This window comes from Galeopterus variegatus, unplaced genomic scaffold (assembly GCF_000696425.1).
Source record: "Galeopterus variegatus unplaced genomic scaffold, G_variegatus-3.0.2 Scaffold4394, whole genome shotgun sequence".
NCBI classification, from domain to species: Eukaryota; Metazoa; Chordata; class Mammalia; order Dermoptera; family Cynocephalidae; genus Galeopterus; species Galeopterus variegatus.
This window is the reverse complement of record NW_007730505.1, coordinates 169,148-191,498: the sequence shown is the minus strand read 5'-3', so window position 1 is coordinate 191,498 and position 22,351 is coordinate 169,148. Positions and strand designations below refer to the sequence as shown.

At 36.4% G+C, this 22,351-nt stretch overlaps 2 protein-coding genes across 2 annotated transcripts; both read right to left on the bottom strand.

Moving 5' to 3' along the window:
- Positions 1–2,658: 2,658 nt before the first annotated feature.
- LOC103602983 (serine/threonine-protein kinase LATS1-like) lies at positions 2,659–3,288 on the bottom strand (the record flags this gene model as incomplete). The annotated part of the gene is made up of 1 exon (XM_008587436.1): positions 2,659–3,288. A coding segment is annotated over exon 1 (553 nt), but the record flags the coding sequence as incomplete, so codon positions are not given.
- Positions 3,289–5,218: 1,930 nt separating this feature from the next.
- LATS1 (large tumor suppressor kinase 1) lies at positions 5,219–21,966 on the bottom strand. The gene is made up of 3 exons (XM_008587435.1): positions 21,469–21,966; positions 14,097–14,244; positions 5,219–6,883 (listed from the first exon to the last, which is right to left on the bottom strand). The coding sequence occupies exons 1-3, from the start codon at positions 21,817–21,819 to the stop codon at positions 5,310–5,312; spliced, it is 2,073 nt and encodes a 690-aa protein (XP_008585657.1). The 5' UTR covers positions 21,820–21,966; the 3' UTR covers positions 5,219–5,309.
- Positions 21,967–22,351: the final 385 nt, after the last annotated feature.

The following is a 22,351-nucleotide window of genomic DNA, read 5'->3' as shown; positions in this document are numbered from 1 at the left end:
TTAAAAAAAAAAAAAAAAAAAAAGAACACATCCCTGTCATTAAGAGATGCATCACCATACATATGTAAGAAACATAGTCATGTGTTCTACACAGAGAATTAACATGCGGTGATGTGACAGGTACACTAGATTAGGTTGCTGGGGAGACCAATTAAGAAGGTGACATTTGCTAAAATGGAAAAAACAAGAGGACTCCATTGTTTGAAAATCAGGACAAGGTGTTTCACACAGAACAACAGGAACAAACAGAGCACCGGGGCAGCTGATAAAGGAAAGAATGCTAGGAAATGGAGAAGGAGCTGCTGTATATGGGTTTTGCAAGCAACAGAAATGGTTTGCCTTTTATATGAAATACAGTGGAAAGATACTGGAGAGTTTGAAGCAAGAGGAAGACGATCTAATTTATGCTTAAGAAAAGAAAACTCTGGCTGCTATGTGGAGGATGGATTACAGGGAAGTCAAGAGTAAAAAGAGACCAGTTAAGAGGCTGTTTCAGTGCTTGGACTAGTATAGTAATAATGAAACTGGAGAGAAGTGAATAGACTCAGGACACATTTTGGAGGTGGAGTAAACAGGACTTGTTGATGGATTAGATAGGGAGGGCATGGAAAAAAAAAAAAGAAAGAAAGAAGCTAACTAGGTGGATGCTGATGGTACAATTTACCAAAATGAGGAAGACTGGAGAGGAACAGATATGGGGGTATTAATTAAGAGTTATTTATTTGCAATGTTAAGTTCAAAAGGCCTATTTGTTCAGTTTGAAAGGCCTATATGAAATCCATGTGAAGATATCCAGTGTGCAGCTGGATACAGAAATTAAGAATTTCAGGGAGAGACCATTTCTGGAGTAAGAGATTTGGAAGTCATAACAATAGATGGTTATTTAAAGACATAATGGGATTAAGTCACTTAGAGAAATGTATCTGAAATTAATCCGACTATAACCACCATCTGAGATTTTTAATTAAAATACAATTTCCATCCTCCAATGAAGATTTTTCATCATAAGATGGCAGTAGAGCCTAGGAAACACATTTTAAAGAACCATCCCAAAAATATAATTCAGGTGAATCTGGGGAGATACTACATTACATTATGCTGAATTTTTTTTTTTTTTTAAATAATGATCAGTAAGGGGATCTTAACCCTTGATTTGGTGTTGTTAGCACCATGCTCTCCCAAGTGAGCAAACTGGCCATCCCTATATAGGGATCCGAACCTGTGGCCTTGGTGTTATCAGCACCACATTCTCTCAAGTGAGCCATGGGCCGGCCCTCATTATGCTGAATATTAAAGTAGGTTCAGGTGCCTCAAGTCTATCCATTTAATATAAATCTACTTGTGTTCACAGAAACACAGGAGGCTAATAATACTTAGAAGGATTTTTGTGAGCACTAAATTAGAATACATGCAAAGCACCCAGTACATAGTAAGTATTCAACAAATGCTGCACAATCAGGCAAGCAATGTAGCCAGCTGCCCAGGGTCCTGAGATGGGCCCATGGGCCTCAGCCCTCTCTCCCTACAACATCATCTTTGAATGTACTTATTAGCCAAGTGTGTTTCTTTGAGGTGTGTGACTTATCTACTCATGTCCTTCACCAAATTTCTGATTAGACTTTTCTAATTCATTTTTAAGAGTTCTTTTTGCATTAAGGATGTAAATCTTTTGAGTGTTAAATTTGTTCCTTATCAACTGACTTCATATTTAATTTGTGTTTTCCCTCATTTCTGTGTTGAGAAATTTTCTATGTAAACATTGAAGAAAAAAATTATATCTCAATGAAAACAAAACAAAACAAATGTTAGATCAATTTTCCGTTCCATCAGTGCTTGAAGGGAGCTTGGTAAGGAAGGCAGTGTGGTGTAGTAGAAATAACATGGGTCCTGTAGTCAGACAAACCTGGGTTCAAAGCATAGCCCATACACTTAACTTCTGTTTGACCTTGGGCAAGTTAGTTCATCTAACTAAGCCTCAGTTTCTTCATCCTGCCTCACAATGATGCTGTGAGGATTAAATAGAATCATGTATATAAAGTGTTTAGGATTAAATAAGTTGTATAACAGTCACACAATGAATCCTACGTAGCAGTCAAAGTAAATATTATACATACACTAACACGGAGGAACCTCAAACACGAAAGAAGTCAACATAGAAAAATACATATTGAATAATTACATTTAAATAAAGGTTCAACATTAATCAAAATGAAGTAAGACATTGTTTAGGGAAATGTACATATGTGGTAAAAGTATAGAGAAAAAACCTGATCACGAAGTTCTGAAATAATGTTTACCTCTATGGAGGAGAGAGAAGGGCAAGTGATTGTTTAGGGGCTTCTAAAGTACTGATAATCTAATTCTTAAGCTGAATGGTGGATATGGGGCTTTATTTAAAATTTATTGTTAAAACATTTTTTGTCTGATGTAAAGAAGTTAACTCAAAAATGTTAATGATATTTAGAAATAATTAAAACTAACACACTCTTTCATATAAGTCTAAGTGCCTAAAGGATTCACCACATTTATCCAACAGAATCAAGACTTAACCCAGACCTTCTGGCTCCCATCCATGCAGTGATGATACCATCTTATATTTTATTGCATTAATAAACATTATTATGAAAAAACTGAAATAAATTTTATGAGTTTACTTACCACTCTGATAGTACTTAGAATCATGTGTCCACCTGAAGCCAGTGCAGAGGCCGAAGTCAGTCAATTTAATATGTCCATCTCGATCAATCAAAATGTTATCAGGTTTAATATCTCTATGAATAAAACCCATTTTATGAACACTTTCGACAGCACAGGTAAGTTCTGCTATGTAGAATCGTGCCAGGTTTTCTGGAAAGATGCCCATTCTAATTAACAGGCTCATCATATCACCCCCAGGAATGTAATCCATTACAAAGTATAGATTGTCTTTGTCTTGGAAGGAATAATATAGACGAACTACCCATTCATTGTCAGCTTCAGCCAGGATATCTCTCTCAGCTTTAACATGAGCAACTTGATTTCGAAGCAGAACATCTTTCTTTCTAAGAGTTTTTGTTGCATACAAAGCCTTAGTATCAACTTTTCTTGCTAGACAGACTTCACCAAATGCTCCTATTCCTAGTGTCTTTATCTTCACAAACATAGACTTGTCCATTTTAGCCCTTTTAAGACGGATGTAATTAGACTCTTTTTGGCAAAGCATCTTTCTCATTTGATCCTGGGCATCTTGAGATAATCCAACCTAGGCAAATAAACTAGATGTTAAAAGAGGAATTATATTCTTCAATAGTGAATATTAAGAAATAGTATGGAAAAATTTCAGGCATATATTTAAAGGTTAATTGCATAATTTTTAATAAAGCATGTTAGAAATCAAGAATATACTTCAGAGAAAATTAATCATCAAAAATGCAGCTTAAAAGATAGTTAACAAGATAAACAAGGTGAGTATGTATGTAAATTCAGTTGTGGAGAGCAAGGAGAAGAGTATACCAACAGTCAGCTTTCTATTCTTCGCTAATGCAATAAACAAATGTCTGTTAGCATGCATTCTCATCTATCTCTCCATGCATATTCATCCCAAATCGTAGGATTAGATTGCCTTCCTTATATGCTTCTCCTTGTACAATGACTAGACCTCAAATATTTTTCCTCCCATCTTCTCCTTCATGAAAAGAAATTCTTCTACTCCAGGCTTATTTATTCTCAAAAATTGATGTATGAAGAAAAAACCTCTAGTTTACCAATCCTTTTCCCATTCTCAATAAATACGTATTTGTCATTAATAGTCTTTTATGTTTCTCAGGGCATTAGATAGGGTAAGGGTGGACTCGCAGTCCACCACTAACACCAAATGCAAAGGGTTTCTCTTACCTCATGTAAAAGGGACAACCTATTTGGTTACAAGGTCTCTTAGGTATTTTGGAATATTTCAAAGAATAATCAGTGTGACTTATAAAGATATCAAAAGACAGATAAAAACAAAAACCAACTTCTAATTAGATATGGGATACCTGGACTAAGATGGGAAAAACAGTTTCTACTGGCTAATTAATAAAGAACTAATTAAATTGTTTAAATAGAAAAGGAATTCAATTGAAAAGTAGGGTCTAATTCTAGAAATGCAAGACTAATTAAAATATAGCAACCTCATGCTTCTGTTAGGATGCACATTTGCATGCAAAATCTTTTGAGAAGGGTGGCAGGCCAGGCTTAGTATAGAACTGTTTCTCTTAAAATCTTACTTGCCTACACAGTAATGGAGGCTACAGAAGTCAGCAAAGCTTCCAACACCATAAAAGTTTAAATCAGCTATTAGTGAAAGTGAAGAGGAAAAAGGAAAAATAAACTAAGAAAATACATATAGACAGACTTTAGTAAGAAATCCTAAGAACTAAAATATGGATAAGTCATAGAGATTATCATGATATTTCTCATTTAACAAGTTTCACTTTATAGCAGGAATAACAATACTGTAAAATCAGATTTGGAAAAATCATTTTATTTATTTTTTTGGTGCTAGCTGGTATGGGGATGCGAACTCTTGACTTTGGTGTTATAACTCTGTGCTCTAACTAACTGAGCTAACCAGCCAGTTGGAAAAATCATTTTAAAAGAATGGCTCTCTCAAGTATGTGAAGAAGTTTAATCACAAATTTAAGCCTCTTGGATTTTTGAGTAACAGATGTGAGATTAGGAGTCAAATCTTTGAACTCTAAGTGCTTTATAAAAACAATAATGATAATGATAGTACTACCATAATATCTAGTGAAAAGATCTATATGGAATCACAATACACATTAATCTAAAGTGTTTACTTATTCTGATCTCTTTTTGAGTATAGTTTGAGTTAATAATTTCAGCACATTTTTCTCCAATACATTATAAAAATGAAATAAGGGAGAAATAACCAAAATGAGACTTCTCTAACACTTTCTAATAAAACCTAAGTGATAAATGAATCCACAAACCCAAACTTACTGCAAGTAAAAAGAAATGCTTCATAAGTGTATCAAGAGATGGGACTCAGATTTCTAACTTATTTTTAAATGTTATAAGAGAATACGTAAAACCTAGAAAACAACACTTGCTCCAATTTCCATATAAAGAAATCATGTACACCTAAACTGTATACTGCAAATTATTTTTTTCTTAATTTACATAATAACTTTATTATAAGGAAATTCTGAGTAAATCCTGAAATACTAAAGTGCTATAATCAAAAGTATTTTAATATTTACTCACTTTTAAGTAATTTTTAATATATTGTATTTAGCTATAAGAAAAAAAAAATACCACAGAGCAATATTCTAAAACAAACACCAAGCAAACAGATTAACCAGTATAAAAATGGACATTTTAAAAGGTTTTACCCGCATCATTTCATTCTCTAATTGTTTTTTACGATGTAGACGTTGCTGATGAGATTTCAGTACATTTTCTACGTGTTGCTCCATAAAGAATTTAAACGCCTGAGGAGAATAACTTTGAATACGAGATTCCCTTCGCTCTTCATCTTTCTTATTTTTCCTAACAGTGATGGGTGAAGTTGTAATCTGTTTCTTTTCTTTATCCCCACTATCAACATTTTCATAACTTTTTTCACCCTCATCTTCCTTGGGCAAGCTAGGCTGATCTTCTCTGCTAGATTTATTTATTGATTCATATGAAAGAACAGATGGGTTTTGGTGTAGCAGATGTTTTGGATAAGGTGGTGGTGGACCTTGATAGTTTGGAGATTCAGCAACAGGTGGCATCACAGTCATATTTGAAGTGGTACCCTCAGAAAAAGGACTGGATTGAACAGTTTGAATTGGTGGTGGTATCCAAGAAGGGTGTGTAGGTGCTAAAGCAGTCTGTAGCTCTGGTTTTAATACACGCATGCTTTTCACAGGCTGTTGAATAGGAGCTGGTGTAATCGCAGTGACTGTTGTAGCTGAGGGCTGAGAATTAGCAGAATGATTTGCTCTATTTCCTAATGGGTTATTAAAAGAATTTGACCTCACTGGTATGTTAGATTGCCATGTAGGGATTTCATGCCCACTGCTCAGGGATGACTGGGCTGGAGCAGATGATGACTGAGGCCAAGTTGTTTGTAGTCCAGGTACACTAACATTATAAAGTTCCATGTTGTGACTGTTTCTATTTGGCACCATCATAGACTGAGGAATACTTCCATTTGTATATGATGAAGGAGAAGCAGATCCCCCTGTTTGTAAAGCAGAAGGGCTTTGTCCATTAGTTGGGGTCAGAGGATATGGAGGGGGAGGCTGCCGATTCGCAGCACCAGCAGGGACATTTTGGTGTATCATGAAATCAGTTTGACCACTACCATTCTGAATTCCAGGTCTCCCTGGTGGAAAGTTAAATTTGCTAGAACTCTGCATGATGATTGGTTGTCTGCCAACAGGAACAGAACTAATGCCTCTCTGTCCCTGATTAGCAGGATTCATGGAAGAAGTGTTAAGAGGTGGTGGAGGATAGCCCTCCTGCCATGCCCCAGGTGGAACAGGAGAAATTCGGGAGATTACATATTCCATGTTCCCAGAATAGCGCTTTGTTTGAGAGTTTGGCTCCCATGAAGGGGGAGGTGGAGTTGTACCTCTTGGAGGGGGAGTCTGGCCTCTTGGAGGTGGTGGAGGAGTGACACTCCTTACTTGAGGTGGTGGTGGTGGGTTCACTCTCTGTCCATTGCTAGGGTGAGCTTGAGCAAATGCTGTTACACCAGATCCAGACAAAGGTCTTCCTACATCTGTCTGCGAGTTGGGACTTTCAGAACGATAGGCCACACTTTCTCCTAGTGGTGGACCATGTCTCTGAGGAACTAAGGATTCTTTAGAACCTTTCCAGCTCTGTTTGCGGTTAACTGGTTGTTGCACACTCCCTATGGTCATAAAAGAGAGAGAAAAAAAATGTTTTTAATCTCTTATTGTTGAAAAATTTAGCTTGGAATTCTGATCCTACTAAATGATACTCAATTCTCTTCCAAGAATTGTAAAAATAGGAATAAGTTCAAGAGATCTACTGTACAACATGGTGATTATAGTTAAAAACAATGTATTGTGTTCTTGAAAATTCTGGAAGGGGAGGACAAGGAAAGGTTGGTAGACCAGTACAAAGTTACAAAGTTACCTTTAGATAGGAAGAATAAGTTCTGGCCTACTACAGTGACAATAGCTAATAATATCTTATTGAATATTTCAAAATAGCCAGAAAAGAGGATATTGAATGTTATAACCACAAAGAAATGATAAATTTTTAGGCAACAGATATGCTAACTATTCTGATTAGATCATTATACACAACAAACATGTACAATGAAAAAAAAATTAAGTATGTGAGGTAATACACATGTTAATTAGCTTGATTTAGCCAAAAATAAAAAAAAAAAAAAGAATTATAAAAAAATTTCAGTAAGTGACTTCATTTTACATTTTAAAATTGTATTTATTTTTAGCTAGATAATATATTCTCCTGGCTCAAAATCCACAAAGTACAAAATGATACCTATCTTTGTCCATTACCTTCAAAGAAGAAAACGGGTTGGTTAATCAATGTCATGAATAAGGTATTTTAGAAATATACAATACAAGTTAGTAGTATACTTTCTATTTATATTATTGTGCCTGGCTGTTTTCATTTAAAAAAATGAGGATTCCATATCAGCATACAAAGTGTTTCCTAACTTTTTAAAAATGTTATCATGGTATTTCACTGTATGGATGTACCCTAATTTATTTAATCAGTTCCCCTGTTAATGGACATTTAGGTTATTTCCAGTCTTTTGCTTTACATACACAAAAATGCAGTAATGGAAAATTTTGTACATATTATTTCGTATTTATGCATGTATATCTGTATATAAATTATCAGAGGTGGCATTTAGCCAAAGGATGTGTCTATTTGTAATTTTGACAGATACAACTAGTAATTTTAAATATATTTTAATATGGTTCCTTAAACAGAAAAAGACTGAAGGGGATAACTAGCTGAACACAAAATAAGGTATAGATTTTACAAAGTCTGTCTTTAAGGAAATTTCCAAATAAATAAAACAAGCCAGAAAATATACAATACTAAATAAATAAATAAATAGCCTGGCCACTTGGAAAAAATATATAACATTAAAAAAATACATTAAATATATTGGCATAAAAGAGGATATACATATATAAATATGCATTTCAGAAGGATTAAAGATTTAAATATTAAAGAAGAAACCATACAAGCACTAGAAAAAACAAATCAATTATATTGGGGGTACCTCTTTCGTACGTTTTGGGAAACTCTTCCCAAGCATGACAAAGGGAGAGATCTAAATATATAAAACAGTTATCATCATTAAAAACAAAACGAACAAGAAACACCCACAAATTTGAAAAGTCAAAAAAAATTAATAACACATGAAAAAAAGTGGCAAATGTTCAGAATGTCCAGTTTAATGCTCCATTTCATCTAGGCTGGACAACATTTTGGGTTTGTGACTTTAGGGAAAGTCATCATTCAGGGTAAGCCACACAAGTCCTCTGGCCAACAGGCTCAGTTTCACTTTCCTCAGATGGTCAGCTGAGGCTAAATACAACTGTCACTCACCCAGTTTTTTTTTTTTTTTTTTTTTCTTTTTCCGTGTCCGGCAACGGATCGCAACCCTCGGTGTTGCCCCCGTACCGGACTGGGGACCAGCAACGGGATTGCAACCCTCGGTGTTGCCCCCGTACCGGACTGGGGACCAGCAACGGGATTGCAACCCTCGGTGTTGCCCCCGTACCGGACTGGGGACCAGCAACGGGATTGCAACCCTCGGTGTTGCCCCCGCGCCTCGCGCAGCCAGTGAGCGGGAACCGGTCTGTATGTGGGATCCGAACCCTCGGGCGGGAGCGCCGCCGCGCTTCCCAAGCGGTGCACTTATCCAGTGCGCCACCGGGCCGGCCCACTCACCCAGTTTTTATCAGCTAAAATGTAAGTCTCCACAACCCTAGACTGTATGGCCATCCCTGTTGTTCTGTGCCTCCAGGACAGCTCTCTGTGTTCTTCTACTTCCCAAACCTTTCCATTAAGCCCTCTGGACCTGCTCTGCTCCATAACCAGCAAATGCTTTTGTATCCCATATACAAGCCTTCTTGTCACTTCCTTAAAGCTGGTTTTCTTCTGCTGACATTACTTTCCTTTCAACCCTCTGAAATTAAGGTTTTCTTACAAAAACAAAAACAAAACAAAAAAACTGGGCTGACAGGTGGGGTTCTACCTCTTTGCTCTCCATTTATGCTTCCAGATTATTCCTTTTAAAAAGCCAAATCTTTTGAGGCTCATGCTATCTGGGAGGCCATGTTTATTCCTCACTTCTCATGAGCTCCTACTTGCTCTTTCTTATTCACCCACAACTTTGGCATTTGATCTGCCCTAAGCCCTGCCATCATCCTATACTTCAACATCTACATGGATAAAACATCCATTCCCCTCATCTCTCAGCTCCTTGACCTCTCCTCCTCCACTCCATGTCAAGTATCACTCTCAAGATCGTATTTCAAATCTTGACATCACAAATATCTGCTGTTCTTCCAAAACTACTAATTTAAGATTTTATACTTTCCTACCACAACTTTCTCTTCTTCTCTTTGGTTTACACCTACTGCAAAAGTTCTTCAACTTTATCAAGATCTCCAAAATTAATCCCCTACTTCATCAGTCCTCCTTTCTTTATGGCACACTTTATCCAACTTAAATTCATGGTCCATCACTTCCTTCTTTCCTTTATATTCCTTTCCTCTCTCCTCCTTTCTATTCATTCATTAAATATTTATTGAGCATCCATTATATGCCAGGCACTGCTCTAAGCAACCGAAGTACACTGGTAAACAAGATAACATCCCTGGCCCCATGGAGCCTATATTCTTGGGGGAGAAGATAGACAATAAAAAAATGAATAAATTAAAAAGGTAACTTCAGGGTGTGATAAATGCTATATCCATGAAACATAAATGGTGTCAAATGACAGAGTAATAGGAGAATAGAAAGGGATGAGATTCAGTGGCCAAAAAAGGCTCCTCTAACTGGGTATAGGACCCGAGGTGGAAGCTTGTTATCTTTCCAAAAAAAAAGAAACCCAGTATGGCTGGAGAGCAGTAAATGAGGGGAAGAGTGGTACTAGATGAAAGCTGAGAAGTAGCCATTCCGTGGACAGGAGTTTGAAAGAATTAAGAAGCCACTGTAAGCCCAAAAGGATTATGCTCTGAATAAGAATTTAAATTACCCTTTCAGCAATATTATCTATCTTATTTTGAGCTTGTTTAGTAAAGCTCCAGTCATGGGTAATTCCAGCTAACTACCAGAAAAGGTGATGTGAAGGGCAGATTGATTCTACCTTAAACTCATGATCAGCATCCTGAAATGGCCTCAGCACTGCTAGGAAATCCTACTGTTTTCTTGGTTTTTCACTACTGCCAGTCCTAGTCTCCTCAAATTGCCTGCCCCATTCCTCATTATCACTTTTAGCAAATGACTTGAAATTCTCCTTCAGAGAAGAGAGGACATCAGAAAGTAATGCCCTTATCATCCCTGCATAACCCAGGCCTGCATACTCCTTTTGGAGCAGAATGACTGACTGCTCCTCTTTTTATCTAAGCCTAATAATCTGTTATCCTAGGCTTTGGATCACATCTCCTCCTGGCTTCTTAGGAAATTTATATTATCCTTCTCTCTTGAATATTTAATTTCATCCTCTTAACTGGAGTCTTCCAATCATTTTTAAAACATATCTAAGTCTTTCCTACTAAAAGTAAAATAAAACAAAATAAAAATAATAAGACTCTCCCTGCACTCTCATATAAACTTCTACCTCAAAGTATTATTTGGTGCTGGTTCACAAACTGATATTGGCATACTATGAGATAAGTATTGAAGTTCTCAGTAAGAACTGAGAAACTTTTACAGAAATTTGACAGATTAATCTTATGTCTGTTAAATCTACTAACACAATGTTTGGACTGATATTTTATATATTATTTAAAATTTTAATTTTCTAATAACATTTTTATTGTATATTATAAAATTATTAATTCATAATGAATTGGAAATTCAAAGACTTTCACCACAGATGGTTTGGGAAGCACTACTCTTGTTAAATGTCTGCACTCCTTCTTCACAGAAAAACTTCTCGAAGAGCTGTTTATACTTGTGTTCTTTACTACCTCATATCTCATTTATTCCTCAACCCACTCCAATCTGAATTATGCTCCCATGATTGGACAGAAACAAGTTACCCCGTGAATTATACACCACCCCCCTTCATATGTTGAAGTCCTAACCACCCAGTATCAGAAACTGTGACGTTTGGTAATTAAGGTTAAATGAAGTTATTAGAGTAGGCCTTAATGCAATGTGACCTGTGTCCTATGAGAAGAAATGTGGACACAGACACCAGACACATGCACATGCAGAGGGACAATCATGTGAAGACAGAGAAAAGGTAGCTATCTGCAAGCCAAGGTGAGAGGCCTCAGAAGAAACCAGACCTGCTGACAACTTGCTCTTGCACTTCTAGCCTCCAGAACTGTGAGAAAATAAATCTTTATTATTTAATCCATCCAGTCTGTGATATTTTGTTATGGCTGCCCTAGCGACCGAATACACCATGTCACAATGAAGATATTTTCTAGTTCTCATCTTGGTTGATCTCTCTTAGTAGTATTTAGTATTTTGACCATTCCCTTCCCTTCTTAAGACATTCTCTTCCCTTGGCTTCCAAGACACTAAAAACCTTATTGGTCTTCTTCCTTCTTCTTTAGCTGATCCTTCCCTGTCTCCTTTGAAGGCTTATCTTTTCCTACCAGCTATTAAATAATAAGATTGGTTCCAGGCCATCTTGTCATTTTTGTCTAGGTTATCTCCCTCAGGTGACCTACTTCATATGTATGGCTCACATGTATATATCCAGCTCCAGATGTGACATCTCCTTAGTCCAAAACTGATATATGATCTTCCCCACCAAATCCTATTCTTTGTTAGCATTCCCCTTCTTAATGTAGGGTATCACCACGCATCTATTTTTATAAAGCAAAAGACTAAGTCAACCTTCTCCATCATCATCTCCCATATATAATCTATCATCAAGTCCTTGTCAATTTTACTGTTCGCATTCCTCTTAATTCATTCACTTTTCTCCACTGCCATCTTCCTAGTCCAAATTACCTTCAATTCCCGTGAACTACTGTATCTCCTTATCAAGGCTATCTCTATACCCTCCCTTGCTCCTCTCCAATCCATTCTCATCCACTGAAGCCATCTTTCTGAAACACAAATCCAATCATGTCATTACCCTGCTTGAAAACACTTCCATAACTTCCCACTGTTCTTACAATAAAATTAATGAAAGAGTCATGCATAGTCAGACACCACTGGACTTACTTCTCTGGTCACATCTCATACTCTTGTTTCAGTGCTCCAGCCACTTTCATTTCTTTGTGGTATCAAAACCTGCCAAAAGAGCCATGCATAGGGACACTCTTCCTCACAAAATCCATCCCTATAAACCCTGTCTTTCTTCAGATACCAGCTCTATTGTCAGTTTCTTAGGAAGGTTTTCTCGGATCTTGATTGGTAAAAAAAAAAAAAAACCCTCTTATTACATGAGCCCATAGGACCATGTAACTCTCCTTTCTTCATTCATACATACATAGTTGTAATTCTACATGTATTTGTGTGATTATCTGATTTCCCTTACTACAATGTAAGCTCTACCAAAGGGCAGGAACTTACCCAATGCTGAGCAAAGGGCCTGAAATGGTAGTTGACCAATAAAAATTTGTTGAATGAAAGAAAGAATGAATAAAGACTTCTTATATACCAATTTTTAAAAGATAAACATAAGATTAACAAAGAATTAAAAAGGCAACTTAAAAATAACCAATAAACAAGTGTTCAACGTCACCAGTGGTCAAAGAAATGTAAATATAAAATAAAATAGTATTTCCACAGCCATTAAATAGACAAAAATGATAATACCTAGGCTTTATGAATATAGGCATTCTCATGATAAACTGATAGGGGGAATATAAGTTGGTACCACCTCATCCTGATGGCAATATCTATGAAAAACCTTAAAACTTTGCAAGTCTTTTAAAATTTACTTTTAGGAAATTATCACGTATGTACAAAGATTTAGGTATAAGGGTAATTAAAAAAAAAAAAGAATACAAGGCAAATGTCCAAAAACGAGAGACTGGTTAAATAAAGTATGTGATAAACCTATCTTAAAGTAGCTATTAAAATTATTCTGTAGAACATTTCTTTAATAACAAGGTAAGTTATACATGAATAAAGTTAGGAATAAAGTAGGTTTGAATACAATCCCATTTTTTGCTTAAATAACAAGAATTAAAATACACATATAAACTTACTCAGGTTTCCCACAAGAAAAAATACTGGGAAACAAATGCACCAAAATATTGTGGTTATTAATAGTGGTGTTTTCTTTTTTTTTTTTTTGTCTTTTGTCTTTTTCCGTGTCCGGCAACGGATTGCAACCCTCAGTGTTGCCCCCGTACCGGACCGGGGACCGGCAACAGGATCGCAAGCCTCGGCGTTGCTCCCGCGCCTCGCTCAGCCAGTGAGCGGGAACCGGTCTGTATATGGGATCCGAACCCTCGGACGGGAGCCCTCGGACGGGAGCGCCGCCGCGCTTCCCAAGCGGCGCACTATCCAGTGCGCCACTGGGCCGGCCCCAATAGTGGTGTTTTCTTTTTGCTTATTTGCTTTCTAAACATTCTATGAAGAATGTATTTTACTCTTATAATATGAAAAAATATATAAAAAGAAAAAAAGAGTAGTTTGATAATCTTTGGGGAGAAAAGATCTACTTCCATTGCAGTATAACCAATCAAGTAGTTCTCAACCTAGACTGCTGCCTAGATGACTTTCAAATGTGAGGGCCCCATCCTCAAATTCATCTGGGTATAACACTATAACATTATTATTTTAATTTGAGACTTTCTTTCTTGGGATGCTTTTACCAATTTCTAAGACAAAAGATTTGATATACTTAAGTATTTTAAAGCTATAAAATAAAAGAAGAGACTAGAAAAAAAAGTTTGATTAATCACCTGGTTTCATGCTGGCATTAATAGGTCTGGCAGCTGCTGCGGCCATCTGCTCCCGTCGAGGATCTTGGTAACTCATTTTACTAATGAATTCAATTGCTGCTTCTATACTTCTATTATTAGTTTTCTGAAGAGCTTGTATAACCATATCCTGATATAAAATTTAAAAAAACAAAAAACAAAATTTAAACCTTCTAATTAATAAGAGGGAAACAGCACTATGAGTTCTTCTACACAAATTCATAATTACAAAGAATAGGGCCCCAAACCATAATATTAATGTCCTGTTTATGACTACTAAAAAAGCCCATACAATCTCAAATTATTAAGGAAAACAAACCCTCAAATCTTCCAAATGTTTCTTTGATATTTTCACCTTTACATAATGTATTATTGTTTCCTTCTAGGATTAACTTCTTTGGGGTACAATCATAACAACATGATTCTGATTATTTCTCATTCTTAATGTCATTCCTCTATAAACAAATAAAAACTATCAGATTGTTAAAAAAGTATCAATCAAAATATTGGAAATTACTGTACTTTACTAGTAAAACAACAATTGAGTTCTGGTTCTTATCTTCTTAGAGATTACATTTTCAGGGAATTATATTTACAAGGATATAAATATAGGACAAATGGTAGAAGAAAATACTTAGACTATATATGAATGATTATGTGATGAAGATTTAAGGAGGCTAGATAGTATGATGAAAAAAACAGAGGACTTGGAATCAAACAGATCTGAATTTGAGTTCCAGCAGCTCCACTTTAGAATTGTGTGACCTGGGCTGATCGGTTAGCTAAGTTGGTTAGAGTGTATAACACCAAGGTCCCGGGTTTGGATACCTATACCGGCCAGGCAAAAAAAAAAAAAAAAAAAAAAAAAATTGTGCGACTTTTGGAAAGTTAGTTAACATTTCAGAGCCTCAGTTTCTTCAACTGTAATAAGCTCAGAGAGTTGATGTGAGGATTAAATAAGAAAACATGTAAAGCACATTAACACAGTGCCTGTAGTGCTCAAATGCTGGTTGTCCTCCTCAATTCTTTGTCCTTTACGTTATATGTAAGCATAAATTATACACTATCATGCAGAAAGCACAATGACATGCATATGAGGGAGAAAACTACTTACTTGTCCTAGAGAATTTAATATTTCAAATGATAGTTTAAAATGAGAAATGGCTTAGTAAGACTAATGTGTGAACAGGCCCCTGAAAGATGACCCTCCGACATAAAATGACTAGAAATGAATGTGAGAACAACCAAAGAAAGGCTGTGGTAGAAATTTGTTGCCTACCCAAGATCCATTCTCCCTTTCTTGTAAAAAGTTACTAATTTTGTTGGAAGAAGCAAGCTTTTCTGGAAAACTTTTGCTATTCCTGACTTAGGTACTGGTCCTTCCTATATCCTGTTTCCTAGGTAAGAGATATGATATTTGTGCTAGAGTACTTTGCCATCAAGAAGTAAGATTCAAGAGACTCATAAGAGTCCTATGTTTGACATCTTTAAGAGGTTGAGCTAATGCTAACTGTATAAAGTGAATCACTGTCTTGTTTAAAACATTATTTGAAAAAAATATTTTTGGATTTTTGTTAAAAGCAATCAAACTCAACGCATAACTGATACAAGGATACAACATGATCACATTTAATGCCAATCAGACATCGCAAACTTGTAGTGAGATACAAAGAGATTACTGAGCCTTACTTTATGTTCAAACTTAAATACAAATTGTCCAAAATTAAAATTCATCAGAGAGTGCTTAATTTTAAAACTGGATTAGCCAAGTGAATTGTAATTGTATTTATGCTATTATCACATGGCACTGTTACTTCAGTTGGTGAGAAAATCGGCACCCACTATTCTTGTTCGATATGTGGGAATCATATTCTTATTAAATGCATTGAAATTTCAGCCTGTGATTATTGTGCTGGCTTTTATTTTTTAATATTTATTGCTATGTTTTAAAATAGTTTTTACTTCTGTAATAACATCAACCAACTGTTCATTAAGTGGAGGTGTTACTGCCAGTGTGAAAAAGAGCACCCTCAAATCAGTAACTTTGGAAAAGAGGTCTTATTGTGATAAGAAAACATTATGACCACATTATTATGCTTTTGTTTTTCATGCTTCTGAGCAAAAAATACACTCCAGTGATTGTACATCTATGTGCTCCAAGAATGCATCAAACCTATTTAACATTTATTCCTATGAGAAAATTAATCTTGAAATATTTGAACTTTTAATTTTACAGAGTCACAAGGAACATATTCTTAAAACAAAAACATGCAACTGTCCTGAACTTGGCATAGCTAATAAAAGGAATAGGTCAGGGTTTATAAAATGATAAAAAAGTACAAAGTGAAAACTGGGTAAGAATTCTGAAATACCAAGTTAGGATCTTGAACAATATAAATTCTACAATATAATGGGAAGCTACCAGACTGAGTGATTCACGAAGGTAGAAGAAGTAGACTGCCATATTCTCTATAGCATCACTGGTATCAATAATACCATTCATTATGTGGACAAATGAACAGTAAATGTCTAAATGCTTTCAGTAAAGCAACCTTGCTTAAAGGGTGATTAATGTCATAAAGTGACAATTTTGAAATGTGTAATTGTAATAAAGCAAACATATCTTTGTAATGCAAAGCAATTATTGTTATTACTGCCAATAGATAAAGAATAGAGCACTGACCAATACCTTAGATTTCTTAAAACTGCCTACATTAGAAAGAACTTTTTTTTTTTTTTTTTTTGTCTTTTTGTCTTTTTCCGTGTCCGGCAACGGATCGCAACCCTCAGTGTTGCCCCCGTACCGGACTGGGGACCGGCAACGGGATTGCAACCCTCGGTGTTGCTCCCGCGCCTCACTCAGCCAGTGAGCGGGAACTGGTCTGTATGTGGGATCCGAACCCACGGGCGGGAGCACCGCCGCGCTTCCCAAGCGGCGCACTTATCCAGTGCGCCACCGGGCCGGCCCCTAGAAAGAACTTTTAAGTCCCTTAAAGGTATGGGCCACATCTGATATGCCTCACTATCCTGACCAATGGGTTCACACATAGTAAGAGCTCCACAGATACATATCTACTGGGTGACTTACCTGACATAACACATTACCTCTTCAGGGACTTTATAGCTATTTGATTTTATAAGGTCTCTTTCTTTAGCAATATATAAAAGGAAAGAATAAGATTAATGATTATGTTTATACTTTGCCTTTTTGCTAAGGGATTAGAAAGAAATTGCTCTGCAGAATCTCCACTCAAGCTATTTCCTTAATCCTCCAACTACTAATTAGAAAAATATTATCCCAGGTCCTTTTCTCCTCCTTTCTCTATTTTCTGGTGTAAATCCAATATTTTTAGAACACTTAAGTATAAAAATTATAGGAAATAATATGAAGCAAACAGGCAAATGGAATGGGCCAGAAAGAATAACTTTTTTTCCTCCTAGTGTAGTTGTAAATCTCTTTTCAAATCCTTTACTATAATGCATACTCAGGTTCTCATTCTTAAAATTAAACACAGTTGATCTTCAAACAACATTTGTTTGAACCACGTGGGTCCACATATATGTGGATTTTTTTCAATAAATATACAGAAAATTTTTTTGGAGATTTGTGATAATTGGAAAAAACTTGCAGATGAACATTGTAGCCTAGAAATATTGAAAAAATTTTTAAAAATTAGGTATATCATGAATGCATAAAATATATGTAGATTTACCAGCCAGCAAAAAAAACCCCCAAAATATAGATATATCTATATGTAGATACTAGTCTATTTTATCATTTACTCCCATAAAATATACACAAATCTATTACAAAAAATTAAAATTTGTCAAAACTTACAGACATACTTACAGACCATACATTGTGCCATTCACATGGAGAGAAATGTAAACAAACATAAAGATGCAATGTTAAAACATAACTGCATAAAATTACCTGTAATACATACTGTACTACTGCAATAATTTTGTAGCCACCTCCTATTGTTATTGAGGTGAGTTCAAGTGTTACAAGTATCCACACTTAAAATGCCCTGTGATGCTAATCATCTCTACATGAGCAGTTTGTCTCTCCCGGAAACTGTGTATCTCAGTAAAAAGTGATCTCTTGTGTTTTTCATGTATTTTTCATCATGTTTAGTCAATACCATAAACCTTGAATAACACCATGAGACCCATATGAAATGTCACTAGCGATGCTGGCAGTGGTCCCAATAAGCAGAGAAAAGTCATGCCATTACAAGAAAATGTTGAATTGCTTGATATGTACCATAGATTGAGGTCTGCAGCTGCAGTTACTCACCTTTTCAAGATAAACAAATCCAGCATTAAAGACCAAAAAAAAAAAAAAAAAAAAAAGAAAAGGAAATTCATGAAGCCACCACTGCAGCTACCCCAGCAGGCATGAAAACCTTGCACTTTTTATGAAATACATTTTTATCTCATGTTGAAAATATAGCTTTTACGTGGGTGAAGGATTACTATAAGAAAGGCATAAGGGCCGGCCCGTGGCTCACTCAGTAGAGTGCGGTGCTGATAACACCAAGGCCGCGGGTTCGGATCCTATATAGGGATGGCTGGTTTGCTCACTGGCTGAGCGTGGTGCTGACAACACCAAGCCAAGGGTTGAGATCCCCTTACCGGTCATCTTTTTTTTTAAAAAAAAAAGAAAGGCATAATACCTAGGCAGTCTAATATGGTTTGAGAAAAAATGAAGTCATCATATAATGACTTAAAGCAAAAGGATGGTGAAGGATCTAAAGCTGGAGAGTTTAGTACCATCAAAGAATGGTTTGATAATTTTAGAAAGAAGTTTGGCTTTAAAAATCCTAAGATAACAAGAGAAGCAGCTTCTGCCAACTAAGAGGCTGCAGACAAGTTCCCAGACACCATTAAGAAAATCACTGAGGAGAAAAGATATTTGCCTGAAAAGGTTTTTAGTGCAGACAAGTATCCTAATCTAGAAACAAATGCCACAAAAGACATTTATTAGTAAGGAAGAGAAGCACGCACCAGGATTTAAGGGAGGAAGGGATAAGCTAACTCTACTGTTTTGTACAAATGCAGTCGGGTTTATGATCAGGACTGCTCTTATCTATAAAGCAGCTAACCCCTGGACCTTGAAGGGAAAATATAATCACCAGTGCCAGTCTTCTGGTTGTACAACAAGAAGGCCCAGACAAAGAGGACCCTTTTTCTGAACTGGTTCCATCAATGCTTTATCCCTGAAGTCAGGCAGGATCTTGCCAGTAAGGAACAGCCTTTTAAAGTTCTTTTGATTGTGGATAATGCCCCTATCCACCCAGAACCCTGTGAGTTTAACTCTGGTCTACTTGCCCCCAAACACATCTCTAATTCAGCCTCTAGATCAGGGAGTCAAGAGGACCTTTAAGGCTCATTACACAGGGTACTCTGTGGAAAGGACTGTCAATGCTATGGAAGAGAACCATGACAGAGAGAACATCATGAAAGTCTGGGAGGATTACATCATTGAAGATGCCACTGTTGATGTAGAAAAAGCCATGAAAGCCATCAAGCCCAAAACAATAAATTCCTGCTGGAGAAAACTGTCCAGATGTTGTGCATAACTTCACAGGATTTACAACAGAGTCAATCAAGGAAATCATGAAAAAGATTGTGGGTATGACAAAAAAAGGTGGGGGGTGAGGGGCTTCAACATATAGATCTTGGAGAAATTCAAGACACCACCACATCAGAGGAATTAACAGAAGACAACTTAGTGGAGATAAGTGTCATAATGAGGAAGAGTATGCAGAAGAAGCAGTGCCAGAAAACAAATTGACATTAGACAATCTGGCAAAAGGGTTCCAATTATTCAATTCTGTTTTTGACTTCTTTTATGACATAGACCCTTCTATGATATGAGCACTGACACTAAAGCAAATGGTGGAATGAGGATTGGTACCATATAGAAACATTTTTAGAGAAATAAAAAGCAAAAAAGCCAGACAGAAATTACTACCTATTTCCATAAAGTTAAAACGAATGTGCCTGCCCTCTCCTGCCTCCCATTCACCTCCTCAATCTCTTCTGTCTCTGCCACTCCTGAGACAGCAAGACCAACTCCTCCCCTTCCCCTCCTCTCCAGCCTACTCCACATGAAGATGAGAATGGAGACCTTTATTATGATCTACTTCCACTTAAATATATTTTCTCTTCCTTAGAATTTTCTTAATAACATTTTCTGTTCTCTAGCTTATGTTATTATTATGAGAACACAGTATATAATACATATAACATACAAAATACATGTTAATAAACTGTTTATGTTATTGGTAAGGCTTCCAGTCAACAGTAGGCTATTAGTAAAAGTTTTCGGGGAGTCAGAAGTTATATGTGAATTTCAACTGTTCAGTGGGGGTAGGATGTGTGGGGGAGGGGGCCGGCACCTCTAACTCCTGCATTGTTCAAGAGCCAACTGTATAGAGATAGCTGGAAATGTGGTCACCACAATATTAAAAATAGTGAAGGAATTTTATGGGTACTTATCTTTGTGTAGTGGAGCCAACGGTAATTTTCAGTTTCTTCTTTATATTTTTTTAATATTCAGTAAAGAATAGGTAATGTTTTTGTGATCAGGGAAAAAAGTTACCATAATTTTGAAAAAAAAAAAAAAAAAGTAATTAACTCTGGACTATTCATATTTTGTTATTGTGTTTTAACATTTTCCAGAGCCAATTTTTATCTAAAATGATTTCTGTCACCTAAAATACTCATATTAATATGGTATACTATCTTAAATAGCAACTCTTATTAATAACCTAAACCAAATATGACTAAATATATGTGCTATGGAAAATTTCAAAATGAGTTCTTAAGGTCAGACTTAAGACTTGCCATAGTTAGCCTAAACTGAAATTCCATTAGTTCTTGTGAATTTAAGATTTGGGCCTGAGAGTGACGTGAACAAACTGCTTAATCAAATCCATGATTATAATTCTTTCTCCCTACTATAAACTTAAACTTCATATCCTTGGAGCTATCACTTCTCAAATAGCCACTTAGCCCACCAAGTTCACATTTCACACAAACAAATGTCCTTCCCCTACCCTCATCTATGGCTTTCTTCAACTGCACTTCCACTCTGACTTCATGAGCTGGCTTTTCAAATTATAGAAACTCCAGAATTTAGTGATAGCTATCACAGAAGAAACTAAAGAAATAACAATTATTTTGTTATAACAATTAATGGAATTGTAAACATAACATTCTTTGCTAATAGAATACACAGATTTGTATATATGGTTAAAGTCTTCAAAAGAAACATTTTGGCATGAGGTCACCTAAGTAGCATAAGGTAAGAAGAAACATTTCTTTTGTCTTTAAAAATTCTTACCTCATCAAATCCAGCAGCCTGCAAGTCTTGAAGCATCTGTGGATTAACTTCTGAAGTACTCCGAGAGGAATTACTGGTTTCGTTTGCAAATGGTAGTAGAGAGTTCCGGATTTCCTGCAAGGCTTTATGATGCGTCCCAAATTTGGGTGGATTTCTGACTTGTCGAGGATCTTCAGCTGACATTTTGTTCATGTTATGCTCAGCCTTAGCAGCATCAGATGGTTTGGATAAATTCCTAAGGGATTCCCGAATTTCTTGCAGCATTTGCCGGCTGCTGCCAGTGTAGTTACTGGCAGGAAAGGTCTTAGGCCTCATTTGTCTATATCCTTCTGGCTTTTCACTCCTCTTCATGAAAACGTCTATATATGTAACCCACACAAAGGACTTCTTTAAAAGCTACTTGATAGATTCAGAACTTTCCTCTTGAGCAAAAGTAAAAATCATCCTTTGAGCAAGTCCCCAGGAATGTTACAATTCTTTAAATCTAAATAATTAATCCTATAAAAGAAAAAAAAAACAAAAGCTATAAAGTGATAATGAAGCAGTACCATGTTACTGGCATTAGGGGAAAAGACCACTAAAATAGGAGTTAACAGATCCTGGCTACAGTTCTGGCTCCTTAAGGATTACGAGGATCAGAACAAGTTCCTTAACGTCTCTATGCCTATTTCGTAGTCTATAAAATTAATTTACCTTATTTACCTCAAATAGTAGTTATGTGGTAAAAAAATTTTTTTAGGGGCCGGCCCGGTGGCGCACTGGATAGTGCGCCGCTTGGGAAGCGCGGCGGCGCTCCCGTCTGAGGGTTCGGATCCCACGTACAGACCGGCTCCCGCTCACTGGCTGAGCGAGGCGCGGGAGCAACACCGAGGCTTGCGATCCC